This window comes from Pholcus phalangioides, unplaced genomic scaffold, assembly GCF_987345545.1.
Source record: "Pholcus phalangioides strain wild (caught in Gottingen) unplaced genomic scaffold, Ppha-v1.0 ptg000015l_1, whole genome shotgun sequence".
Classification (NCBI taxonomy): Eukaryota; Metazoa; Arthropoda; class Arachnida; order Araneae; family Pholcidae; genus Pholcus; species Pholcus phalangioides.
Genome location: NW_028301608.1, coordinates 86,921,636 through 86,946,744, shown reverse-complemented (window position 1 = coordinate 86,946,744; position 25,109 = coordinate 86,921,636). Strand labels below are relative to the sequence as shown.

The 25,109-nt window shown below is 38.4% G+C and overlaps 2 protein-coding genes across 3 annotated transcripts in view; one reads left to right on the top strand and one right to left on the bottom strand.

The window, feature by feature from the left end:
- Positions 1-1,572, top strand: part of LOC149076945 (uncharacterized) — a 58,094-nt gene extending 56,522 nt beyond the window's left edge. For both annotated transcript variants that reach the window (XM_089244675.1, XM_089244676.1), the window contains one exon: positions 1,182-1,572. In XM_089244675.1, coding sequence (XP_089100801.1) covers positions 1,182-1,397 — 216 coding nt within the window. In that variant the 3' untranslated portion in view covers positions 1,398-1,572. The remainder of the gene's footprint in view (positions 1-1,181) is intronic.
- A 1,868-nt stretch (positions 1,573-3,440) lies between these two features.
- MnM (myomesin and myosin binding protein) overlaps positions 3,441-25,109 on the bottom strand; it is a 29,135-nt gene continuing 7,466 nt past the window's right edge. Inside the window, exons 2-13 of the mRNA XM_089244674.1 lie at positions 24,881-25,035; positions 24,536-24,698; positions 22,688-23,008; positions 20,267-20,375; positions 18,238-18,413; positions 17,371-17,664; positions 16,970-17,097; positions 14,861-16,840; positions 11,450-11,573; positions 7,385-7,511; positions 4,467-4,642; positions 3,441-3,670 (exon numbers count right to left, since the gene is read on the bottom strand). Of these exons, the coding sequence (XP_089100800.1) occupies positions 3,576-3,670; positions 4,467-4,642; positions 7,385-7,511; positions 11,450-11,573; positions 14,861-16,840; positions 16,970-17,097; positions 17,371-17,664; positions 18,238-18,413; positions 20,267-20,375; positions 22,688-23,008; positions 24,536-24,698; positions 24,881-25,035 (3,848 nt within the window). The 3' untranslated portion in view covers positions 3,441-3,575. The remainder of the gene's footprint in view (positions 3,671-4,466; positions 4,643-7,384; positions 7,512-11,449; positions 11,574-14,860; positions 16,841-16,969; positions 17,098-17,370; positions 17,665-18,237; positions 18,414-20,266; positions 20,376-22,687; positions 23,009-24,535; positions 24,699-24,880; positions 25,036-25,109) is intronic.

The following is a 25,109-nucleotide window of genomic DNA, read 5'->3' as shown; positions in this document are numbered from 1 at the left end:
GTTCACCGTACAATGTATCGTATGGGATGTAGAAGCCGAATGCCAGTTCGAACACCATTGGTGTCTGCAGCTAACAAAAAATTGGGGTGGGAAATTGGGGTGGGCTGTGCGGTAGACACGGTCATAAGTTTTAACATGAATACGTTCTTTATGCTTCGACTCTCATGGTAGGTTCTGACGTAATGAAATTACGTCTTTGGAATATCTAACAGACGATACCATTTGCTTCTATTTGCTTTGTGATCTTCTCGAGATATAGCGTAAAACAATTTCATTACGAAAGTGGGCGGCGTGCCTGGAACCCAGACCGAAAGAGAGATTAAAATCAAAGTTGCATCATTGCATTTGCCTTAACGAGATCTACCTGCAGACATCCAAAACAATGATATATTCTGAATATTTGCTAAGATATAAGCGTTAAAGAATTTCGTCTCACAACTTCTTGCGAATGTTCCCAGTATCGTCAAATGATTTAAAAGACGTATTCATGTCAAAAAGGTCTCGAATTCGCCCAAGAGCGCAGAGATTGGACGTGAATAATTAGAAACAAGTTATGTAGTCGGATGAATCACATTTTTAGTCGCACAATGCAGATGGTCGAGTGAGAATTTGGTTCAGACAGCATGGACGCCAAATGCATTGCTACAATCCTTCAAGCTGGGTGGAGGTTTGGGGGAATGTTTTCTTGACATGCTTTGGGCTCTTTAATTGGTGTTCATGAACAACATCTGAATAAGACATCTTGTCTAAACATCGTTGCTGACCGAGTACATGCTGATTTACCTCTATCGCGATAGCTACTTTCAACAAGATAATGCGTCAGGCCATAGTGCTAACATAGGTTTGAAGAACCTGAAGGAGAGTTTTCTTTGCTCAGGTGGGGCCCTACCCTCCCCCCTTCCCGCAGATATCAGTTCCATTAAACATTTGTGAGATGAGATTGAAAGAGCCATGAAAATCTAGATTCACAATCATCCAGTAACACAACCAGACTATCCAAAAGTTCTATTCATTGAGCATGGTCTCAGATTTTACATATAGCCTATCAACATCTCGTAACAAAATATACGAAATATCGACGAGGTGATCATGATAAAGTAGCCACTCAGTGTATAATCAAGTGGAAATATCAATACCTTGGAATTCCTTCTTTGATGACGTCAGTGTCGATTTGATTGCAGAAAAGTGGTACAGCGATACGCGCCTTGGGCCGAATGGTATCCTTATCCCGATCATCTGCCAGCAGCACCAGTGGCGCTGGAGAAACGACTTCTTCATCGATTGGATCGGCGCCAATGCTTGGCTCCCACGCAATGATCCGCGGGCGGAGCGAGACTTTGGATTCTATAGATTCGGAGGTATTCCGCGATTCGGACAGCACTGATCTTTCAAGATGAACTTAACGAATGTAATTTTTTAAGCTCCAGGGACCACACATTATTAGCTCTTATAAAGAGCGACTGTGTACATAAAATTTCTACAAAGAACAAACTATTTTTTTATTTATAAGAAAACATGTAACTTATCATATATTCATGTAATTTTTAATAAATTTTCTTCATAAGAAAACTTATAAGAAGTTTCCTATCGCTATTTTCTTTTATTCGGATTTCTAACACTCAACCCTTTAAGAGGCAATGACGAGATATCTCGTCGCCTTAAGAGCCTCTTATGTTAGCACTGACAAGCCCAGTCATTTTGTAATGTTGATTTCTCGATGAAACACCTGTCTCTATACCCCTTAGTTTGCACCTGCTGAAAATTGGAAGAAAGCCTACTTCATTTAAAAAGATGTGGCCTCTTACAGGGTTTTAGTGATTTCGGCTGTGCTGCTTAAAGGGTTACCAAAATTAAGCCCCAAAACATCGATTCATCTCTCCGAAGGGCCAGTTTTCAAAGGAATGAAGGCTATTCGGTCATATGGTCAAAGTGGAGGACCCGGATTCAAACCCCACCGATGGCCTAGTGGTGGTCTGCTGAAGTTGGTTTTCTGTGGTTCTTAACTTCGAGACGTGAATACTAACTGAGCTTCCCGTTAAAAGTCTCGCCAGAGAGGAACAGTTTTACAACAGTACAAATATTCAATCATTACACTTCACTCATAGTTTGAGAAATCGATGGTGGCAGCATTCACGTATTCAGACTGTTAGGTACACATACACACTTCCGGCACAACTCATTCGGTAGTAAATTGCCCATGGCGATAGATTAACGAAGAATGAAGGTGCGAATATGAGCTGGTCTCCCACTTGAAAATGTCTCTCAGCAAAGGCAAACATATCTTTAACACGATAATTACACAACGCGAAAATTCAGGCATCTGCCATTTTCATTCTAAAATATGGAAGAAAGGTGGCAACACGAGTGTAACACCAAAAATGCATTACTCGGAAAGCATAAATCCGTTAAGATCACACATTCGTTCCGGCGTGTACCAATGCATTAGAAATTCCCCAGAGTGATTCTCACGAGGTGTATGTACATCATAGTCGTATATGGGGAAGGCAAAGGGAGCGATCGCCTTCTCCCCCCCCCCCCATCGTTCAGTCAAAAAGTTGTATTATTGACATAAGTGGGAAGGGGGAGCTGATCATTTGCCTTCCAGTTATAGGAGTCTCTATCCGCTTATGATGTAGCTTTGCGCACTTATGAAGCTACTGAAAAACTATCAAAAATAAAGTTACCAGTAGCAGACAAAAACAAGTTGTCAAAGGTAAGTAATGTTTCCAATTATAGCCAAAAAGAATTGTCAAATGTAAGCGAAATCGCCAATTGCAGACACAAAAAATTGTCAAAGGCAAGTAAAGTCGCCAATTACGACCAAAACACTTATCGAAGGTATGACAAAGATAGTAAAGTGTTGTCAAATATCGCTAAAACTACTGGAAAATCGCCAGTGGCAGGGAATAGAGGGCAACAACAAGTCATATTAAAATGTTCTTCGTAAAAAAATTATATCTTTGACAAATTTGTGAGATGAACTCATTATAATTACAGTAATATATATATATAATGGTCATAAATACTATAATATAATTGATAATTTATGAAAATAATCTAAATTCTTGATTTCAGTACAAATAAAAATGAAAGTTTCGCTGATGATACAGGCAATAAGAGATTTTATTTTTTAAAAAAGCCAGACGGATGGGGCCAAAATTATGGAATGTCCCGTAAAATACGGGTCATATGGTCCTCTTATAATGTACCAGTTTCTGGCCCTCGGAGGCTCGGACTGAGAAATTTGTACACCCCTGCTCTATTTTATATTCATAGCCAGGAGAGTACTTATGATCCTCTTATACGGTAGTTGTAAAAGAGTGGAGTTGAAGTGCCATCTTGGAGAGGTTTTACTATGTACACTATTTTTCATAAGTTTGTATGCGTGACATTGTTTTAACTTCAATGATATCAACCTTATCAGAAAAAATCTCGTCCCACACTTTCAAGTCCATTTATTCAAACAGTACAAAACGGTTCCAAATAATAGGAGTAGAAAATTCGAACTAGACGTTCTCAAAAGCGAAGTATCACAAAAAAAAAATCGACTATAAAAAGAACCGACTGGAATTTTTTCATGTGTCGTCATCAATAGTGTCAATTTCATCAGTGATCAATGCGAGCTGTTTTGGTAGCTTCGGTTCCGTCGGTGAAGATCCAGAATCACACCCTGAAGAGAAGAGAAAAAAAAACAAATTTTCAAGTTCTAAAATTCCGAGTTTAAGGAGAAGGGAATTGGCGCAAGCAAATTTTTCAAAAAAAAAAAAAAACACATTTTCGAATTTTTCAATTTTCAAATAATATGAAATTTTCTGCGTCAAAATGTGTTCCAAGTTTTTCGCTCCACCTGTACTACAGTGGAACTTCTCCTAACGGACACTTTTTCTGATCCTTGCCCTGTGGAGGGCTTTAGTGTATTTCACTCCCCGCCTGTATTTTTTCGAACACCACTCATTCAATTGTCTTGAAACTCGTTGTCCTCGACCCTATGGTGTTACATATTTTAACACGAGGATTTTTTTTTATTAGTTATTTAAAAAAAATTATCACAAAATACGGGTACATTGTGGTGATTTTTGAAACAGGTTCATCAATTAAAATCCTAAAAGCCATTGTTAAATTGTATAAAAAATATCCATGGTATTCGAGAAAAGAAAATCGAATTATTACCTAAAAAGTGAGTAGAAAAATTTTAAATGTTCCTTAAAAGATCTTTCCCATAGGACAGCATGGGAAACCAAGATCGTGCATCAACCCCCTTACTAATGAAATTTTAGTAATTATTGCTTGCGTAACAAGAAAATTCGTGTTCAGTTGATTTTTTCATTAAACTGCCTTTTGTACCCCAATTTTTTACGTGTGTCATGGACTTTCATCTACCTTTTGTATTGCCGAGTCCCCTCGAAAATGTTTACAGATTTTGTTCGTGAAATCGAATATGAAAACAAACAAAATGTAAATTTTACCTGCTACTGACAAGAACACCGTTGACAGAGCGGATCCGCAATCGTTTTCCAACAAGCACGTGTAGATTGCGCCATCTTGCTCCGAAACGTCGCGAATTTCGACGTGACACCGACCTCTATGGGAAACAAAAGTGTCGACTTGAAGTGAGTTCTCCAGTTTTTCGGCATTTTTGTACCTGAAATTCCAATTGAAATCCTTAACGTAAAATGAAAAAAACATAATCAAGACATTCACAAACTATTAGTCATCATTCGGTATTAAACGAGTACGTAACAAAGCAAAATATAAGGGGGAAAATTTTAAAAAAATATGCTTTTAAAAGCTTTTAAAAATTTCCATCTTAAAATCACGTCAATAATTTTACAAAGACATTGCACCTCTAAATTTATGGTGTGATCTGTTTAAGGGTTGCACAACCTCCGACTCGCGAAAGGTGTTTCGGTAGAAAAATATCGGTAGTAAACGCTTACCAAGGGCGGTCTTAAGCGCATCATGGGTCCCCTTGCCAGGTTATTTTTCTGAGGTCCCACCCGGCAAGTTCTCGAAACTTTCAACATCTCATTTTTGTGAGGTGCCTGGGTGTGCCCATGTCTTAAGACGGCACTAGCCGCAACTGAGAAAATTCCCGGGCGGCAGTGTAAATTTTCGTTTCTAGCTGCGGCCCATATAGCTAGCTCACTATATTTCCTTCATAAAAATACGGGAATCGAGATCCATATGGAGCATCGCCAAAAACTGTCATGCAAGTTGTAATGCAATAAAATACTGTTAACCAGAAAACTGTGTTTGACAAACGTTAAAACGGCATTCCTGTTGAAATTTATCGGGAGAAAAAAGTCCCATGTACATGCAAATGTAACCTGGGAAAGAAGAAACCGTATGCAAATCTGCGTCACGGTGAATAAAAGGCGCGGATGCTATCCCTGTGAAGTTAAAGTTATTCCAGCTTGAAACCGTTCTAACAGTTGTAACATAGAGGATAATGCCGCAAGTAATACTGAAAAAAAGAGACATGCATTTCATTTACGGAGCTGCAAACACAAGTACCACAGAGGCAGCACGAATGTACGGTGAGCGTTTTCCCAATCCGTATTACCAAAGTGCGCCATAATCTCGTACGTTAGAACTGTTGCACGCTGGAATAACTTCACAGGACTGGCGTTCGCGCTTTTTATTCACTGTCACGCAGATTCGCATACGGTTTCTTCTTCCCCAGGTTAAATTTGCATGCAATTCTTTTTCTCCCGATAAATTTCAACAGGAATGCCGTTTTAACGTTTGCGGAGCGGCCGTTTTGAAACGCACTAGCGCGTTTGCGTTTAATGTTAGACCATGAATTCTTTGATGACAATTGTTTGTATTGGTGTGTACTATATCACCTCTTAAAGTTTTCCCCATCTTTTCTGAATCACATGAATACAGTTCCGATTCCTGTTGTCACATTTTACTCGCGAACCGTTGATCCCAGAGGCATACTTCCAATTTGAAAAAAAGTATCCCAATAACATAGAACTCAGATGGGCCATATGTTGCAAGGAGTTGTATATATAGTTATCCAAATATAAAAATTAACTTTTCATACCGCGACACCCTGTGCTCAAAAACCCAATTAAACCTTTAAGCAGTTTTTAAAATTTCCCTGATCCGCTTTGTAACTGTCTCAGTGATAGGAACCGAGAGACCCCAGACTCTGTCACACAACATTGTCCCTGAGGGCTCGGGTGCCTCCGGGAAAACTAACCATTTATTGAGCTTGAAAAAAAAAAAAAAAAATATATATATATATATATATATATATATATACATGGGCAGATGTGCCATTATATGCGCATCGCCAGTAACAAGTACAAAATGTATGTAAATCGAAAAATGGCGATTGAGGAAAATAAATCGCAACTATATAGATCACACGATCATAAATCACAAAATCGTTATAATCGATAATAGTTCTTGATGAAATTTGATCTGTGCTTCAGTGATAACTGTCTCAGTGAAAATTACTAAATCCTCTGCAAAATGCCGCCTGCTTTCAAGAACTTTTTTTTCGATCTAGCGCAGTTGATAAATGTCTCTTCCCCCACCACCAAACAGCCGAGAAGAAGAAGAATATAAAAATGGAAGTTTTCTGTACGCATAACCCTATACCACCTCGAATTAAAAGGAAAAAGATATCTCTCTATCCTTCTATTATCCGGAGAATGCGGGGGGGGGGGAGGAAAAGCATGTTATCAGGGAAAGACTGCTGTACAGAGCTAGCTGGGCTCGTCATTTCCAAAATGAGGGAGTTTTAAGAACTCGGGATTTCTGAAATAAAGTGCATCAAGTTAGACGAGATATCTCGTCATCGCCACTTTAAGGATTAAAAAGTAGTTGCCCTGTCTTTCTTGAGGCAAAAAAAAACAAAAAAAAGTAAGTAAGTGCAATATTTGCTGAGATAACTGAATTAGAGAATCTGAGAAAAGGTGGGAAGGAATAGCATAAACCAACGGACAAGGAATCTTTACCTCGTTTATGCTGTTGTTTTCCAACTTTTCTCAGATTTTGGAATTCAAATATCTCGGCGAATATTGCTATTTTTTTATCCCTCAGGAGAGACGGGGCAACAAGTTTCTAATTGGGTTTTTGAGGACAGGGTGTTCCTATAAAAAGTTGTTATTTTTGTATTTTAATAACTTTACAGCCCTTGCAACATGAATGACATATCTGAGTTCACGTTGTTTGGATACTTTTTCCTAATTGAAAGTATGCCTCTGGGATCAATGTTCGCCAGTAAAACGCGACAAGGGGAAAATGACTCACCCTGTATATTATTTTTTCTGAATTAAAAGAAATGGATATAATGTATTTTTTGGAGGGAAAATATTTGATTTGGCTTGTTCGAAGAATGGACCAAAAAAAAAAAAAAATTGGTATTTACCAGACAACAGAAGGAAATGGTGTCCCGGATATTTGCCATTCCATATCAACGGTATCGCCTTTGCGGGCCGTCACATCAGTTGGAGCGCTTTCGAACTTCGGCTCCTCTGGGCTGAACTCTTTGTCACCTGCAGTATAATATACAGGATGTCCCATAAATTGGTAAAATATTTAAAAGTTCATAAAAGTTGAAGGAATTTTTGTATATGTGTGAATGCCGTTTGTGAAAAACTTATTCTCAGGAACGGGGATAATTTTTTTTCCCACCTATAGGGAAAAAAATTAGTTCGCATTTTTGTCAATAGAGGACACTGCACACCAGCCCAACGACATGATTGGACCCGAAAATTTTTTCAATCTCCTGTGTGTCTGAAACGTTCGTAAAGCTTCAGCCTTCGATTTGTGGCCAAAGTAAAAAACCACAACAGTGCTTCATCCTGCAATGTTTTCAACATAATGAAAACCTTATCTAAGCACCGTAACAAAAAAAAATTAAAAAATGAGCTCTTAAGTACACCAAGCATTTTATAGGACTCCGATTTGCATACTTCTAATGATTTTCTTTCGTGCAGCACTCTCTACCAATAAAAATTTGAACTAATTTTTTTTTTTAAGTTTAAAAAACTTAGTTCATATTTTTAACATAATACAGTAAATAAAATTGGATCACACTAAATAGATTTGATCTGGATTCGAATCCCGGTTCGGGAACCCTAACAGATTTCCTGAACGAATCATGCGATCCCTCGGGAATACGTGAAGACCATATTAAAAAAAAAAAATTCCAAATAGATCAAAATTTAAAAAAAATGATAAAATTTTAGAATTAAAGAAGGAATTACAGAGTCCGGACTTATAACGAAGGAGGGAAAAACAGCTAGAATATATTTCTTATATGCGAACTTCATTATATTCGCACTGGCTTGATAAGCATATATGTACTACTCCACCAAACACACCAACTCGGGCTATATTGCATTTTACTGCCATTAATGAGTTGGGTAGGAAATAAATGCGCCATCTATCAGTGGTCACATCAAGCTAGTTAGGGAAAACACTTTAGAGATATATCTTCCTTAGGTTGGGAAAAGCTTCGTCGTATGCAAAAATTTGTAATATCTGTGTTAGTTATAAGCGAGATCGACAATAATTCTAGAATTTATGAAGGAAACGATTCCGTAATCAACAAAATAACTAATTTTAAAAGTATCAAAAATCAAGTAATTTTGAAAACTGATTATAACTCCAGTTTCAATCTTTAAACATTACGTGCATGACATTCCTGCTCAGGTAGGAAGGGTCAAAAGTGCCGTTAAAATCTGCAAGACATCGTAGAGGATATTCAGGATTGGTGTGACATCAACGCGATTGAACCGAACCACAAGTGCCAATTTATTTGGTTCACGAGAAAAACGGATCCAGGAAACGCTCCCATCTACATCGGTAGCGCGGCCGTGGAACCAGTAAGAAAAGTAAAATCCCTGGGCTGAATTCTGGACCGGTCCTCAGATTGACTGTCAGGGACAAGGCCACCCAAGACCTAGGCATGCTCTCCAAAATGACATTTCCTCAAGCTCGTCTCTCCTTAAAGAATAAAGTATATATAAATCTATACTTCGACCAATTATGACATATGCAGCCCCCAGTCTGGGCCTACGCTAGTTATAGCAACATGCAAAAGCTACAATCTCAACGAAATAAGATCCTAAGGTCTCTTGTGAGGGCACCTAAATTTATACATGGAGCTGACATCAGGAAAGACGTGGGTATACCCCTTTTACTGGACTTCATCAAGGAGCTATCTACAACCCACTATGACAAGCTACAGAACTCTGAATATGGTCATCTCAATGAGATTGTGGATTACGACCCATTGTAGAGAGAGCCATATACCGTAGGCCAGAAACAGTATTGCACATTGACTAGACACTCTACTGATCTTATAAAGAAAATTATGCATTCTATTATTATTTCTGTATAAATGTTTTCGAGAAAAAATTAAAAAAAAATTAAAAAATAGAAAAAATAATAAATTGGGGAAAATATATATTTATATTGTGCATTTCTATTTTTATTGTTCTTTATGTCATCCTATTATATCAGACTTTATCTACTTTGCCACTGGTATATTGTACCCATTCTTGTATCACTATGTGTTATCATCATATATTATGTGTCGTATGTGTTGTTATAGTTTTGTCTACCAAGATCTCTGAAAAATTGAATATTTTAATTTTTCCCCAATTGTAATCTTTCGGAGCGCATACTGCATTTGCACTTTGGACATGGCATTGGACTTGATTTATGTTTACTCTACTCCAGCACAAACTCAGGCTTTACACATACAAACTTGTCTTTCTTCTTCACAACGCCTCAGAAAGGCTATTTCTAAGTCGTCAGACACTCTCATTCGGCTGGAAAACGACGAAATGAATTAGATTCTGTTCTGTTATAATACTCGGCGATACCCAGGTTTTCTTCAATTACTGGGAGGATTGAAAAAGTAACAAAAAACCATCAGGCATATGCATGTCTGAAACGCATTACTGGGGAACCTAGGATAACCAAAGTAAACATTCCGAAAGTGATTTGTTGAGGCCCAAAAACCATTCTTGCCTGATAGGTTTTTACCCATTTCGGGCATTTGCTCTGCTCTGACAAACTTTTGAGCCAGCCTATCGTTCAACCCGGCCTATAATTCAACTTGTTTTCGTTCTTAAAACGCCGAATTTCCACCGGGTTGTAGAAATTCGAACTGATTTTTTCATCGGAAATCTCTCTCTCACAGGTCGTGATTACACTATAAAAGTTTAATGAAAGTTCTTTTATAAGACAATAAATGTAACCAATATTGGTTGTTTTTTCAAAGTTACGTAAAAGATATTTTTTAAAACTTTTATAGTGTGATCCCGGCCAGTCTTAAATAGCCTAAAAATATCGAATTTGAGAAAAATCTGATCATTCGGTATCTCTAAAACATGCGGGCCAAATGTGGCCTGCTATCTCAAACTTAATTTTGTAAAAATGAATTAAGCGGCGCATTCAGAGGTCACTTAAGTAGTCTGTGGCGCGTTCTCACTGCAGTAAAATGGTCCGCTGCACATTTTCAGATTACAGTAGCCTAATGTGGTGAAAGAGCGGCGGGTTACAAAAAAGTCGGATCCTATAAATGCTCATTTCCTACCCCCCCCCCCCCTCCTCTACACCCATACCAAACATCCATACCATAAACACCCTTTACCAAAACCCGCTCTTATTCATATTTTCTAATCTCTAAGTACAGGCCGGTACTTTCCGAGCGTATGGTATTGTACGTTTTAAAAATTTATTACAGAAAAAGGAAGTCCAAAAATAAAAATGTTTATACATTTTAAGATAAATTTGATATCTAATTTTTAGTTGCAGGGAATATAAAATCTTGTAAACTGTATACTAGTATGAATACGTAAACTTTTAACGAAGAATAAACAAAATATTAGTGTATAGACTTAGTTCTTACACTTCTTCTGGGGTGATGGAATGTTCCAGGGGCGCGGCAGAAGCTACGGATTTAACATAGGATCCTATGTGTTTGATTGCGTTGGGGAGCGATGGGAGAAAAAAAATTTCTAGAGAAGGGGGCGATGGGATAAAAAAGGTTGGGAAACTATGGATTATACACAAATTGATAACACTTGGAACACAACGTAAATTATTCCTGATTTTATCAAGGAGAATTATTTTTATTGAACTAGGCCGAATAGTCGAAAGTCCATTGTACTTAAGTAGCCCGCGGAGCATTAAGCAGCCCGTGATACACTTCCAAATCTCTTAAGTGGCCCACGACACGTTATCAAACCTATGAAGTGGCCCACATTTTCCAAAAGGTTGAGCACTTTTGCTCTAACTAATTTTATGGTCACCTTAAATTATTGAAAAATCTCTCGCACTCACTCTAAAGTCTACATAGAGAAGAGACTCGGAATAAGATCAGCGTAATTTTTCGAAAGAGAAATGGTAAATGGGTTCCAAAATTCAAACGTAATCAATGGAGGCTGAAAATTCTTGTTTAGAATCTCTCTCTTACCTGTTACCCTCAAGTAAGCCTGACTTGATGCCAATCCATGAACGTTTTTGACGGTACACGTAAACTCTCCGCTGTCAGAGGACTTGGCGCTGTATATGTCCATGAAGCACAGACCGAAGTCCCACTATAAGTGCAAAAATTACACAAACAATAAGAACAGTGACTATATAATTCTATAATTCTGACAAAAAAAAAAGAATTAACAATATTCAGAATCGTCAAAATCAGGGGAATTTCGGACTAATAATTTTCTCAACAGGTAACTAAAATTTTAGAGAGTGGTGTGTCACAATTTCGATCGATAACATTGCTCAACAAATAAATAATAATAAATTTCTAGTTTCTCCAGGGAAGTTTCGACTGTTTCAGGGTATAATGGGGCTGCTGATTGGAGTCGAGCAGTTTTTCTCGAAAACTGCTTATCCGAGAGAGAGAATTCGGCCAATTTTTTAGGATATCTTGATGAGGCCATGGGAAAGAGATTTATGAAATCTCTGGGACTTTTTTTCCTCTCCTTTGAGTTAAATTTTTGTTCTTTCAGCCATTGTCAGACGTTACAATGGAACTGTATAATGTGATGATTGCCAATGTGGGGCCCAATTTGATTTTTAAGGTGGGGGGCAGACAATATGAGTTTTTCTATGAAGGCTTGGAACCTTCTGCGCTCCCTTCCTTATTTTGTATCAGTTCAAACTTTTAATTTTGAACAATTTCTTGATGACTTCTTTGTTTTGTTCTCTTTCAGTGGAAGGGGTTCGCCTAAGGGTTCTTAATGTTTTGTGTTCCATGGGAAATTTGTGAAAGTAAGATCAACTCCACGAAACCCCCTGAGCCAATAAAATGAAGAAAAATGAAGGCCACTAACACTCCTTTAAAAAATAATCTGTGAAGAGCAATTTAAAAACAATGGGTTAATCGTTTTCTCATCGAAGCTTACAGACCCTTGAAGTCTCTCCGAGAAACCCTGATTGGAAGAAAGAACCACCGCTTTTGTGGCCAAGTAAAAGTAGACAGAAATGGGGAGGGGTAAAGACCCCTGATTTTAAAATTTAAGGAGACAAACCATAAACTAATGGTTCTTGCATTTGGAGCAAAACTTTGTTATGAAACTGAAGTTTTACCGAAGGGTTACCTTGTAAAAAGTACGCGGAGGTGGGGGAAATCAGGATTTCTAATATGCTTTTGTGGGTAATGGTTTAAAAAAAAATGGGTAACACTGGTTTAATGTGTTTACCTTTGGAGATCCGACTCCCCACCTCGGAAGATACCGAAGCGTTCCCGAAGGATGGGTGTATCCGGAAAATTTACCACAAATTACGATATTTTTAATGCATATAATACGTTTCATTGATCCTTTCAGAAAGTCTCTCGGAAAATGAAATTTGATTCTGATCGACTGAAAGAAACTGATCGACAATTGAAGGAAAGGGATCTTTTTACGTCATACATTTGCCTTCACTATAGGAAGGCCATTGCAAAAGAGCAGCCCCACGCGTACATGCATCATAGCGAAATACTACGGACTGATTACGACATTAAGTACGTAAATGTTTGTTAGCAAGAGAGGAGAGAGTGAACACACCTTCAAGCCTCCCACATAATCTTGCAGCCTGATAACAATAACTTACAGAAAAAAAAAAACTTTGGTTAAATCTTGGCTTCAGAATGCGCAAAAAAAAATGTCGACATAACATTATCCGAATTCCCTACGTCATGATATTGGCGGGTTCCGTACTTTGCGAAAATGATAATATTCAAATTATAACATTATCCATATGATCTAATAAGCTACATAAAATTTATGTCATCATCAGGCATGAGTGGTCTATATGTATTTATCTTAAGTTTATTATTGATTTACATTTCGCAGAGTTTCAATGTGATTTGTATGTTGTTTATATACAATAAAAATTTAATTTCCATAACTAGAACCAACCTGACAAAACCAATGCTGGATTCGGGCTCAGCTCCCTAAAATCACGAAAATATCTTTGGCAATGATTTATATTTCGCGCAGTTCCAATGTGATTTGTACAGAATGTCCCACAATCGACTGATGGTTTTTAAAAGGGGATAGAGTACACAAGAAAACGGTGAAAGATAATTGACGTCTTTCTTACGGAATATATAAGTACAGTAAATGAGCTAAAAGTCAGGACTTTCAGCTATGTCATGGGTTCTGTAGCCCAGGGGGCGATAAGATACTCGCCTAGAGTACCAAAGGATGTTTAGAGGGGTCGCGAGTTCGATATTCGGTTCGTCCTTGTCAGAAACTTTCCTGACACAGGGGTGCAACAGAAACGCCATGACCACAGAAAAAAGATTGCTACCGCACGGACTCCCACACCGAGGGGTTAGCGCACCAACCTTTCGGTGAGAATAAAACGGGCTGCCTTTCGGAATCAGCAACAAATTGTAAGTCACTGTCTAATTAGCTCTAGTGTGCAGAAAATAGCCGTAGTGTGACAAAAATGATGAATAACGTAGCTCATTGATGTTGTACAGCTATTAAAATAAAATAAAAAAACACTTTTTGTACGTTCACCCTGTGCCCAAAAACTCAATTAGAAAGTTGTTGCCCTGTCTCTCCTGATGGCAATAAAAGAATTACACGTTTCTTAGTGCAATATTCGCTGAGTTATTCGAATTCAAAAATCTGAGGAAAGTTGGGAAAGCACAACAAAAAAAGGTAACGGACTACGCTATTTTCTCAACTTTTTTGAATTCAGTTATCACAGCGAATACTGCACTTATAAACTTGGAAATGTTTCATTGGCATCGGGAGAGAGACTGGGCAACAAATCTCTAATTGGGTTTTTGGGCACAAGGTGTCCATATAAAAAGTTATTTTTATATTTTAAGTACTATATATAACCCCTTGCAACATGAATGACGTGTCTCAAATTCCTGACTTCGCACATTTATATTCCGCAAGAATAACTCTAATATCTGTCACCGTTTTCTTGATATCCCATTTTGAAAACCGTCAGTCGATTGTGGGACACTATACAGTATATGCTGCTTATGTGTACAGTAAAACCTCTCTTTTGCGGACACCAGCAGGACAAAAAAATTCGTCCGTAAAAAAGGGGGTGACTGTTAATCAGGAGTTTGAAATGCATACTTTTGTTATACAAAGATAAATTATTATTTGGCCGTAAAAGAGGGGTAACCGCATCTGAGGGGTGTCCGTTAAGAGGGGGTTTCACTGTATTACAATAGAGAAATTTAATTTTCATTTTATCTCAAAAACTAAAGCCAATCTGACAACACCAATTCATATTCATTATCAGCTCCCCAAAAGTCATCCGAAAATCACTGAAATATCTTTGAACTAAATCAGTACTGAGCAGTGTAATAAGATCAATAAATAATAATTTCAATATAAATTTTGCTGCGATTGTCACTTACTAGCGTAGAGTAAACGTATCTCCTTTTACGTGGGATGGGTTGGCCATTCCTCCACCAAGTCACTTCTGGGTCTGGATCAGCCGAGACGTAACATGATAGCCTCACCCTGTTACCTTTGGCAACTGTGATATTCCTCAGGTGAGTCGTGAATGTTGGAGGGTATCCCCTCTTTTGACAATTGTCACGTACGGGAGGTTCGGACACGCTCTTGCTCGAGAAATCGATCAGATCCGTGTCGATTACCGGTTCATCTTTGGTGATTTTTGGTTCTCTGTCATCTTCGGGATTCACGATAGATGCAGTGGGTGTTATAACAGCCATTGTCTGGGACGCGTCTTCTCCACTGAGGCTTGGTAACCGGTCTCCTATTGTCTTCTGGATCTCTTTCAACAGATCCATGTCCCTCTTCAAATTGGCGAACTCCCTGTCAAGAATCAGCTCGAGTTCCTGTATTGCCTCCATCTTATGATCGAAACGCCTCTGGGCTTCGTCCGCGAGATCCAGGAGCTCCGTGACCCCACTTTCTCTCAGAACGTCGTCGGTTTCGACTGGGATCCCGACCACAATTTCTTCTGCCGCGTCTTCTTGCTGTTGCTCAAGGACGTGTGACCTTGTATCATACTCGAAGGAATGACCTACATAACCCAAAGATGCTATTGATGATGATGTTGTTGCTGGATACGTGGGTGAAACCTTTCGCAACCAAGAGGGGATGTTTTCCGCAGATGCGTAATCTTCCTCGAAATACACTTCGCCAAATTCGCATTCTTGGCAAGTGTTTATTGTATCTTCTTGTTCGCCGACACGTAACGTGTCCAAAACGCTCTGCAGATCAGCTCTCCTGGCAGAGTTTCCATTGTGCTCTGACAGGAGTTCTTCAAGCTCTCGTTCGAATGTGCTTCCCCCTATGTGTGGGATATTTTCGAGCTCCATTTCTCTCACTTGAGACTCGTCATAATCTGAAGTATAAGAATCTTCGAAGAATTGTTCCCTATCTTCCATGAAATATCCCTCGTCTTCATCTGGGCGAATATAATCAACATTCATGGGAAGAACACTAAGGGCTGGCTTGCACCGAGTGACGACCAGCAAGTGACGATGACTGAGGACAAGTGGTTCCTCTTCATTACTTGCGTAGCACTCTTCTGCAACGAACAGCTCTGGTTCGATAGCATTGGACTCGATCGGAATGACATGTTCAACGGTAATCTGAATGGAGCAAGAATAGGAATCAAAACATAACATTGTCATACCAGCGGCTTCGTAGGAAGTCGTTTTTGGGATTTCCATGATTGAGGCCAGCTCCCAAAGGATGATATAATGGGGGTGAAGGGCTATTCTTATAAATTCGAAAACGATTTCGGTGTCAGAACCATTGCTTTTCACTCCGTGAATCAAAGTTGAAATGAATTGTTCCCTTTCTGATAGATTAGCCTCGTCCAGACCATGGGTTTTTTCCAGCCTTGTTCCATGGAATTCGCATTCATCCGCAATGACGCTTTGATAAGTGTCAAAAACAATCGGCTGAAATACAATCACTGAGCTTTGATTCAGAATCACTGATTCCCGTGAATTCACTGGAGAATATTCCATGCTATAATTCTCTCCGGTTAATGCGTCGAGCATAACTTGCGACTCGATTTGAACGCAAAAGCAGGTCGAAACTATAAATTCGTTGGCCACTGATGATTGGAATTTTTCTTCTGTAGAATAATCCGAACAAATTTCTTCGAAGGTGTATTCCTCTTCAAAGTCGTAAGAACTGTATGTTAGTTTGACTGATTTCGAATTAACTGTAGCTTCGGATTTAACATCGTCAGAATGGAGGAGGAGGAGGTCATGTGATTTCACAGCTTCACTGGGTTCACCTGTTCCATAAATATTCGTAGCTCTTACCCTATATTCACAGGGACCATTACCTTCGAAGGGGAATTCTGTTTTTTGGCAGGTTGAAATAGTTTCCCAGCATTCATCGATATCCTGCATAGAAAAACCATAATTGGACTATGACCTATATTTGTTAAAAAAACAATGTCTTGCATACGAGACATGGTATAAAATCACTCATCAACTTGGTACAGCGCTGAGCATACAAGCAAGAAACCATACCTTTCTTATTTCGATCGAGTAATGTGTGATTGCACTTCCTCCGACAAATCGAGGCGATTGCCAAGAGAGCATAAACAAATTATTCTCAGATGAGTTCATTTGCACTACATCCGGTGGACCAGGAGGACCTAAGCGAGAGAAAAATTTGTTCTCGAATCATTTACAAAACAATATACAGTCGATACTCGATTTCACGAACCTCTAATTTCAGAACCGCACGTTTTTACGAACTAATTTTTTATATAGTCCCAAACAATATACCTTTAAACATCTTTCCCATTCACGAACTATTTTTCCTCGTGCGTATGGGTTCGTAAAAACGAGCGTCACAACACTGCAATTTCTAAAAATTACTGTACTTGAATTGATAAAACGAACGCGTACAAATATTCACGTCATACCCAAAACGACCACATTCAAGTCCCACGTATCATCACCGAACTCGTTACTCGCTGAGAGCGAATACCTCCCGGAATCGAAAACGGTGGCACATGATACGGTTATCAGTGCACCATCGGCAAACGTCGATGAGCTAACTCTATCCGACGTCGTTGAAATTCGTTCACCATCCCGTAACCAAATGCATTCGAAAGGAGGTCTTCCCGAAAGACCAACTTTGATGCGGATGGTATCGCCATTATCCACCAGCAAGTCTTGTTCTTTGTATAGTGAAGAACACCAGATCTTGGGAGGACCTGGGAGAAAAAACATAAATTTAATCGTGATACAAATGTAGAAAATTAAATCAAACTGTTATGACTCAGAAAAAAAAAATGGAACAAACCAAACACCGGTTTCAACAAGGCAGCCTTTTCTACAGTGGAAAACGGTCTGTTATAGCTCAGATCGCTAGCTAGATTAATGGGTGGATTCAAGGCAGCCCCTTCTTAAGTGGAAAATGGTCTGTTATAGCGCAGATCGCTCGCTAGATTAAAAGCACGAAGAAGACCGACGGACGATGATGATGATGATAGCAGAGGAAGAGATAGTGACAATACGATTCTGATATGCATCATCGCCGTCGACGTCACGTGCTTCTAATCTATCGAGCGGTCTGCGTATAACAGACCATTTTCCACTGAAGGAAGAGCTGTATTAACCTTGAAACGGCTGTTTGGTGTTTAAATTTTTTTTATTTTTCGAGTGATAACTTTTAGGTTTAATTTTCTACACTGTGCTTAAACGGTATTTTCTTTATATGATACAAATGATTCGATTTAACTCTCTTGATCTTCATGTGACTTGCTAAAAAAGAAGAGTCAGCTCACTGGCTATAACAAGGCAACATTCCTGGCTCGCTTTGCCTTCAGTATTCACCAAAGAGCACCTGATGATGCTACCATCGTCGTCATCGTCCAAGTTGGTGAGTATCACTGTACTGTGTGAGTCAGTGATAGTAATCTTGGCACTAATGCCATCATAGATACGCATCTCGTCTTTAAACCTGTAGAAGAAATAAATGATCAAAAACTTACATTGATTAATGAAATATTAATTGCGTATTTAAATGGATTTATAGCGCTGAATTTGTTCACGGTGTGTGTTTTAAAAGGGGTGTATGGAAGGAATAAAATTTGTGCGGTTAATTCTAAAATTAAAATAAGAAAAATTATCATTAAAAAAAGAGAAATTCAGCGCTTCCGTAAAATAATAATTGAAGAAAATATAAAAATCATTTTCATTTTTTCTTCTAATTTTCAGTACAACAAAGGTTTATTGCACTGAAAAGAAATTTTTTCCTTTGAAAATTTTGATGAAAATTCGCCGGGATATCGGTGGTTGAAGTTTTGGCTATTTTCGCATTTTACTTGCTAACAGATTTTTCGAACTTTTCAATAAAAAGTTGCGAAAATTGAAAATTTCTATCATCACTATTTTGGTGAATTTTCATCCAAATGCCAACCTGGGAAGAAACCTTTTACAACAATAAAGAGAGACACAAATTCTACAAATTGGGCTTCTGTCTTTTTTTATTACGGACCGGATGAAAGCTTTAATTTCTAAATTTCCTTCCTCATTTATTAATTCACTAATGGGACGCCACTGTCACAATCGAGTTTATTTTTTTCTGATATTTCATATTTGAATTTAAAATCCATTGTTGCTTTTTTTTTCTTTCATTCCTTTCGGACATTCTTCGTGAAACAGCGCATTTACTGCACATGGGAATGCACAGTATGATATATTCTTACGGAAGAAACGCTTTTTGTACATCGTCCGGCCTCATGCCAGAAGAATTAATGTGCAAATTCTCCCTTTTTGGGTTTATCAACTGGTTGCATTCTTAATTTTGCTATCTAAGTTTTGCCAGAAACGCGATTGTTTACCCCCCCCCCCCCCATTGAAACGCGTTATACAAACCATTTTAGGCAAATGACACTCATAGAGTAATATGGGTAGAGTAAACCTTCAAACGTCATTTCCCACATTTTGTTTTGGAGATTTGCACATTTATGCTTCTGACATGGGGGGGGGGGGGACGATATTGTGCATGCAAAACATTATTGCAATATAAACAAATTGTTGAGCAAGACAAAAAAAAAAGGTTGTGAGGCAAAGCATTGTTGTGACCTTGATAAAAATGATATTACTAAAGAAGCATTGTTAAGCATAATAAAAACATTGGAAAACATTGTTGAGCTTGATAAAAACGTTGTTAGGAAAAGCATTGTTGAGCATGACAAAGGCACTGTGAGGAAAAGCATCGTTGAGCACTATAAAAACACTGTTCGGAAATGCATTGTTTAGCTTGATAAAAACGATGTTGGAAAAAGTATTGTTGAGCATGATAAAACAACTGTGTTAGGAAAAGTTATTGTTGAGCGTGACAAAAGCGTTGTTATGAAAGCATTGTTCAGTGTGATAAAATCACTTCAGAAAAATTATTGTTGAACACAATAAAAATGTCATTATGCAAAGCATTGTTGAGCACAAAAGAGAGGCTTTTTAATGAAATGAATTTCTAAGTACAAACAAAAAACATCACTTTAAAACGCATTTTTGCAAAACGCACAAGACAACTGAAAATATTCGTTATTTCTAATTACATTGTTAAGCACAGAAATGTCATATCAATCAAAATCATTTTCCCCTGACCAATTTTTCAAAGAGAAAAAACTTCCGTGTTGATGATTCCGTGAACCATTGATGAATGAATGGTTTATTTAATTTCCATTGAGTGAAAATTTAATAAAATGTAATGAAATTTTAAAAAAACTTAATTAAAATTTCACATTAGAAGTGATGGATTCATTTCCAATCTCGCAAAGTACAATTTAAAATATACAGTGCACATACCACGTGACATCCGGGATCGGTCGTCCACTAAACTCGCACTCGAACGCGGCTTCGCTATTCTGGGTCGCAACACAGTCCAAAAGTTTCGAAGTAAACACCGGCATCGAATCTGTAAATTAAACGAAGCACAAAAAATTCCAGTTTTATTATTATTAGACTGAGATCATAATTCACGTAGAGCGAAATTGATGCCATACCACGTAACTAGTACATTACGGGGCACATTCCCCGTATTTCTGACTGTCCCAACTATTTTACAAAAATGCCCTATAAGACTGTTCCATTACTTTGTTTACTGTGTATGCAATTATCTGTATGTATCTGACAATGTAACAAATCGAATTTCAACTTACACAAATGACAAAATGCATGTGAAATAATAAATAATAACAGATATAAAGTTAGAAACAAATCACATACACACAAGGGCGTAGCCAGGGGGGGGGGGGGACTTGGGGGTCTGGTTCCCCCCCCCCCCCGAAATGTGAGAAAATGACCGAAAAAAGGGAAAAAGATGGCCAAATCCATTGTTCTGTCACTTTGGTCCCCCCCCCCCGAAATGAAAGTGGTCCCCCCACGAACGAAATTTCTGGCTACGCCCCTGCATACACAAGTCTAAAGGCCGCTACACACTACTCTGACATTACGTGGTCCGGGTGCATTACGTTTGGACGCAACTCATTAACGCGAGACATTTTTACTCGTGCCGTTTGGACGCGAGCAACGCGTTTTCTAATGCGTTTCTAATTGCAGAATTGCACGGATGTTTATTCCATTTTGTAAAAAAATACAAAGCAGTGTCTTCTTGCTTTTGAATATCTTACTCATCGATACAACACTGAATCGGACTTTGCTCTACAAGCTCTACATATGATTTGGCATTTGTACCCATGACCAATATCGAGGATATAATCGACGGTTTACGAGGGGGGTGAATGATGATAATGTGCCAGCTATAGGTGAAAGTTTGATGCCAGTATTAACCCCTTCAACGCGTAAGGGGACGTAATATTGCAACCAAATGCGAGTAGAATAAATTCAATTCAGCTGACTGTTTGTTCAACCTCTTTTTTCCTCATCGCGAAGCTTTATTATAACAAAGATGTGTGCGTGTCCCCCCCCCGTTCGTCTCCGCTTCCCCTTCCTCATTCTTCCGAGGCACCTTCCCTCCACATATAATGTATCTTTCTCAGAACTAATCCCTCTATTATATCCTGTACATGGAAGTGAGAAACAGAACATGTAGGCGAGGGCGAAAAAGAAAGCTACTGTACATCTTTTATCTATCTGTAACTCTCTTACCTAATCATCTACTGCCTTTACTGTTCCTCCCCCTTATTTTTCTCCCTTTCTTTCTTTCCCTTTCTCTCTTTTTTTTGAAGTGCGAACAAGGCTACCGTATTTATCGCTTATATGCATATCTAATACAGATCATTCAAATTTATCGCCAACATCTGGTATGTGAAGGAGTTAAATTACTTCGAAGACAATTACATCGGAAGCTTGTGTCGAAATAACCACCACAGGCGGCCACTGTTTGAGCCGACTATTTGGTCCTGTTATATGCACACTGTACATGACGAAATCCCACACAAATAACTATGCAGAAACAGCTCTTCAAGGCCTGCAACCGATTTCGGTGCTCACCACCCAACTTTGTGGAAATTCATATAATTTTTTTTATTATTTCAATAAATTGAAAATGATTGATTGTAAATTGATCGATCGTAATGATCCGGTCGATTGTCCGGTGTCTAAATGACACGCGTGCAAGTGTCACGCGCAGAAGTTGGAAGAATGGGTACATTTGAATGCGGTTTGCGAAAAAGTTATTCTCACTAAGGGGGGGGGGGGTTACTTTACCGTTTTTACGGAAAATGGTTCAAACTCTTTTTGATAAAGGGCGCTGCATGAAAATAAATCACTGGAACTATAGGAAATTAGAGTCCTATTAATTATAGGATGTACGATTAACAGCCCAATTCTGAATTTTCCCTTTTACTGGCACTTGCATTAAGAATTTCATAGCAATGTTGACTATTGGTAGATAAAACACTATTGGTGAAGTTGTTTTACCTCAGCCATGAATCGCCGGCTGAAGCTTTGGGAACATTCCAGATACAGAAGAGATTGAAGAAAGGTTCAGGAATGGAATTTTGTTATTTGGTTTTATGCAACGCCCTCTGTCGACAAGGTTTGAACTATTTTTTTTCTGTACCAAAAAAATTCCCCCCTTCGTGAGAATAACTTTTCGCAAACTGCATTCAAATATGTATGCCAATTCTTTCAATTGCTATGAACTTATAAACTTTTTATGGATTTGTGGGACACCCTACATTTAGTCAAAATTATCGTAATGTAATTAAAAGATTATGAAAATCAACTTCACATCAACAAAATAGAAAATAATGCTCAACTCACCAATCGATCGAGAACCGATTCTGATGGCATCGGATTCCTCGCTCGGATCACTCTCACCACCTCGATTCGCAGCAACGATTCTGAAGACGTGTCCACGTGACTCACAGTCCCCCAGTCCTCGCGCAGTGTAAGCCGTGTTGATGATGTCGAGTTTGTTAAGTCGAGACCATTGGCGAGTAGATTCATCACTTGTCGAAAATTCGACGTTGAAAGTCAGGAAAGGATCCGATTCGTCTTTCTCGCTGACACTCCAAGATAACTTCACAGATTCGCCATCTTCCATCAACTGCGCACTTGGTTTTCCGGGACGATTTGGTTTTTCTGAAAATATGTTCATGCATAAAGCACGTTATATATATTATACACAGCAAAACATCTGAAATCAATAGAAACGTCAGAATATTCCTGTGAGATTCATAATTTCTAATGAGTTGTTGCATGTCAAAATGTGCCGTGTGTATACGTTTTGTACCTAATGAAGTTTGTTCCTTACGAATGCCTGTTCTGCGTTCGAGAGGTGCTGCCAGGGCCCTAACTAGGCTGAAGCAATCGAGCACTGTCCCTGAGCCGAATGGGAGCCCTCATAAAAGTTTACATTTGTTTTGCCTAATAACAAGCTTTTCAAGAGGAGCCTCAAGGAAAATTCCCGATGGTCCCCCGGGAAGGCACACTACGGCCTTGAGTGTCGTCATCTGTCTTCCGAATTTAGAAGCAACACTTCGACAGGATATTTTTTAGCCCATCCATGGCATTTTGAAATTGTAATCGAAAGAAATATAGGCTAGAAGCAGGTTGAATCTAGTTACAAAAAATTATTTTACAACATACAAACAACAACTGTTGCAATTTTGAAGCAACCTTGATAATTAAAAACTATATAATTGCTCTTTTAAAATATTTAAAAATATCACACTAAATTTTTGTTTAGTGTGATGCCTCAATGAAAAACCGGTCATCAATTTTAATCGAAGAATTATAACGGTTGTGCTTTTTTATATGATAGGTGGCAGCAGGAGCTCCAGTTCAATGATATTTCCTACGAGTTATACATGTAATTATACAGTAATGCTGTATTACAGTGTTATCCGATAAAATAATTTTGAAAAGTAATTTCTCTCACGCCTCTATAAAATTTTATGTTGTAGTTTTGTTTAAAGGGGGATATTTTTTAAGGAAAAACAGAGAGAAGAGAGAGAAATAACTATCAAAAGAAAAACCTAAAATTTGGAGGAGTATTTTCACTCTTCAATGAAATTTGGAGGGGTAAAATCAAACTAAGAATGATAAGACTGCACATGTGCAAAATTATGAACACGTTTTGTAAAAGATACAGTTGACTGCCGATAATCCGGTTGTGCGCTAGCCCGAGCCGTCAAGTGATCTGGCGTCTTTAGGCTGATTTCCTACAAGCATTCAAGTGGGAAAACACATCATTGTCTGTGCGCAAAAATTTATATCATTTAAATGGGCTTTTCAATTAACTTTCAGTAATCTGGCACAACTGGTATGATATGTGCCGGATTAGCGAGAGTCCACTACAGTGTTTCCCAACCTTTTTTGTCGCTGATGATGCCCCTGCAGTGAAGGTCAATGCAACGCGGACCTATGGCACCTATCAGTACCAAAGCCACCTGGATAGATTGTAGTAATATCTAGGATTGTCAAATGCTCCACGGATCTTCTGTATCGTCAAAAGGTCGATTTAGACATTCCCCCCCCCCCGATTCCATAAAATCCAAAACGTATTGCTTTTTTTTTAATAATTTGCATAATCATATCATAGAAAATTGAATAAATTTCGATTCCACAGCACAAAATGTAACAATTTGTGCTTAATATATTTCTCACCGATAACTTTTTTGGTCTTGAAGAGCTTCTTGTTGACGAGAGCGTCGCTCTTGCCAGCTTCGTTCTGTGCGTAAACTCTGAACTGATATATATGAGAACTTTTCAGACCAGTCAGGTGGAAATCCGTACGACAACCATCCACAGACACGTACGTTTTTCTAATCTGAAATAAAGCAATGAGTTGCTGCTGTAGACTTAAAAGTACATATATAGTGACGATGACTGTTCCCAATCGATAATCAAACGTACAAACAGAAGAATTAAAATTTTATCAAGAAAAGTAAAGATATGAATATGAGGGCAACGGCTGAAGACTTTTTTTTTTGTGCCAATATATATACTCACGTCGACGTCAGACACATCCTTGACCTCTATTATATAATTCAGGATTTGGCCGCCACCGTCATCCAAAGGTGGGCCCCATTGCAGGTTTGCTGACGTACCCGTGACCTCACCTACGTCGAGAGGTCCTTGGGGTCTATCTGGCTCGAATATCGTATCTTAAATGAAAAAAAAAATGTCTTCGTAAAGAAAATCTGGAATTTGTTCTTATATTAGTCGAGATCTTTTTGGT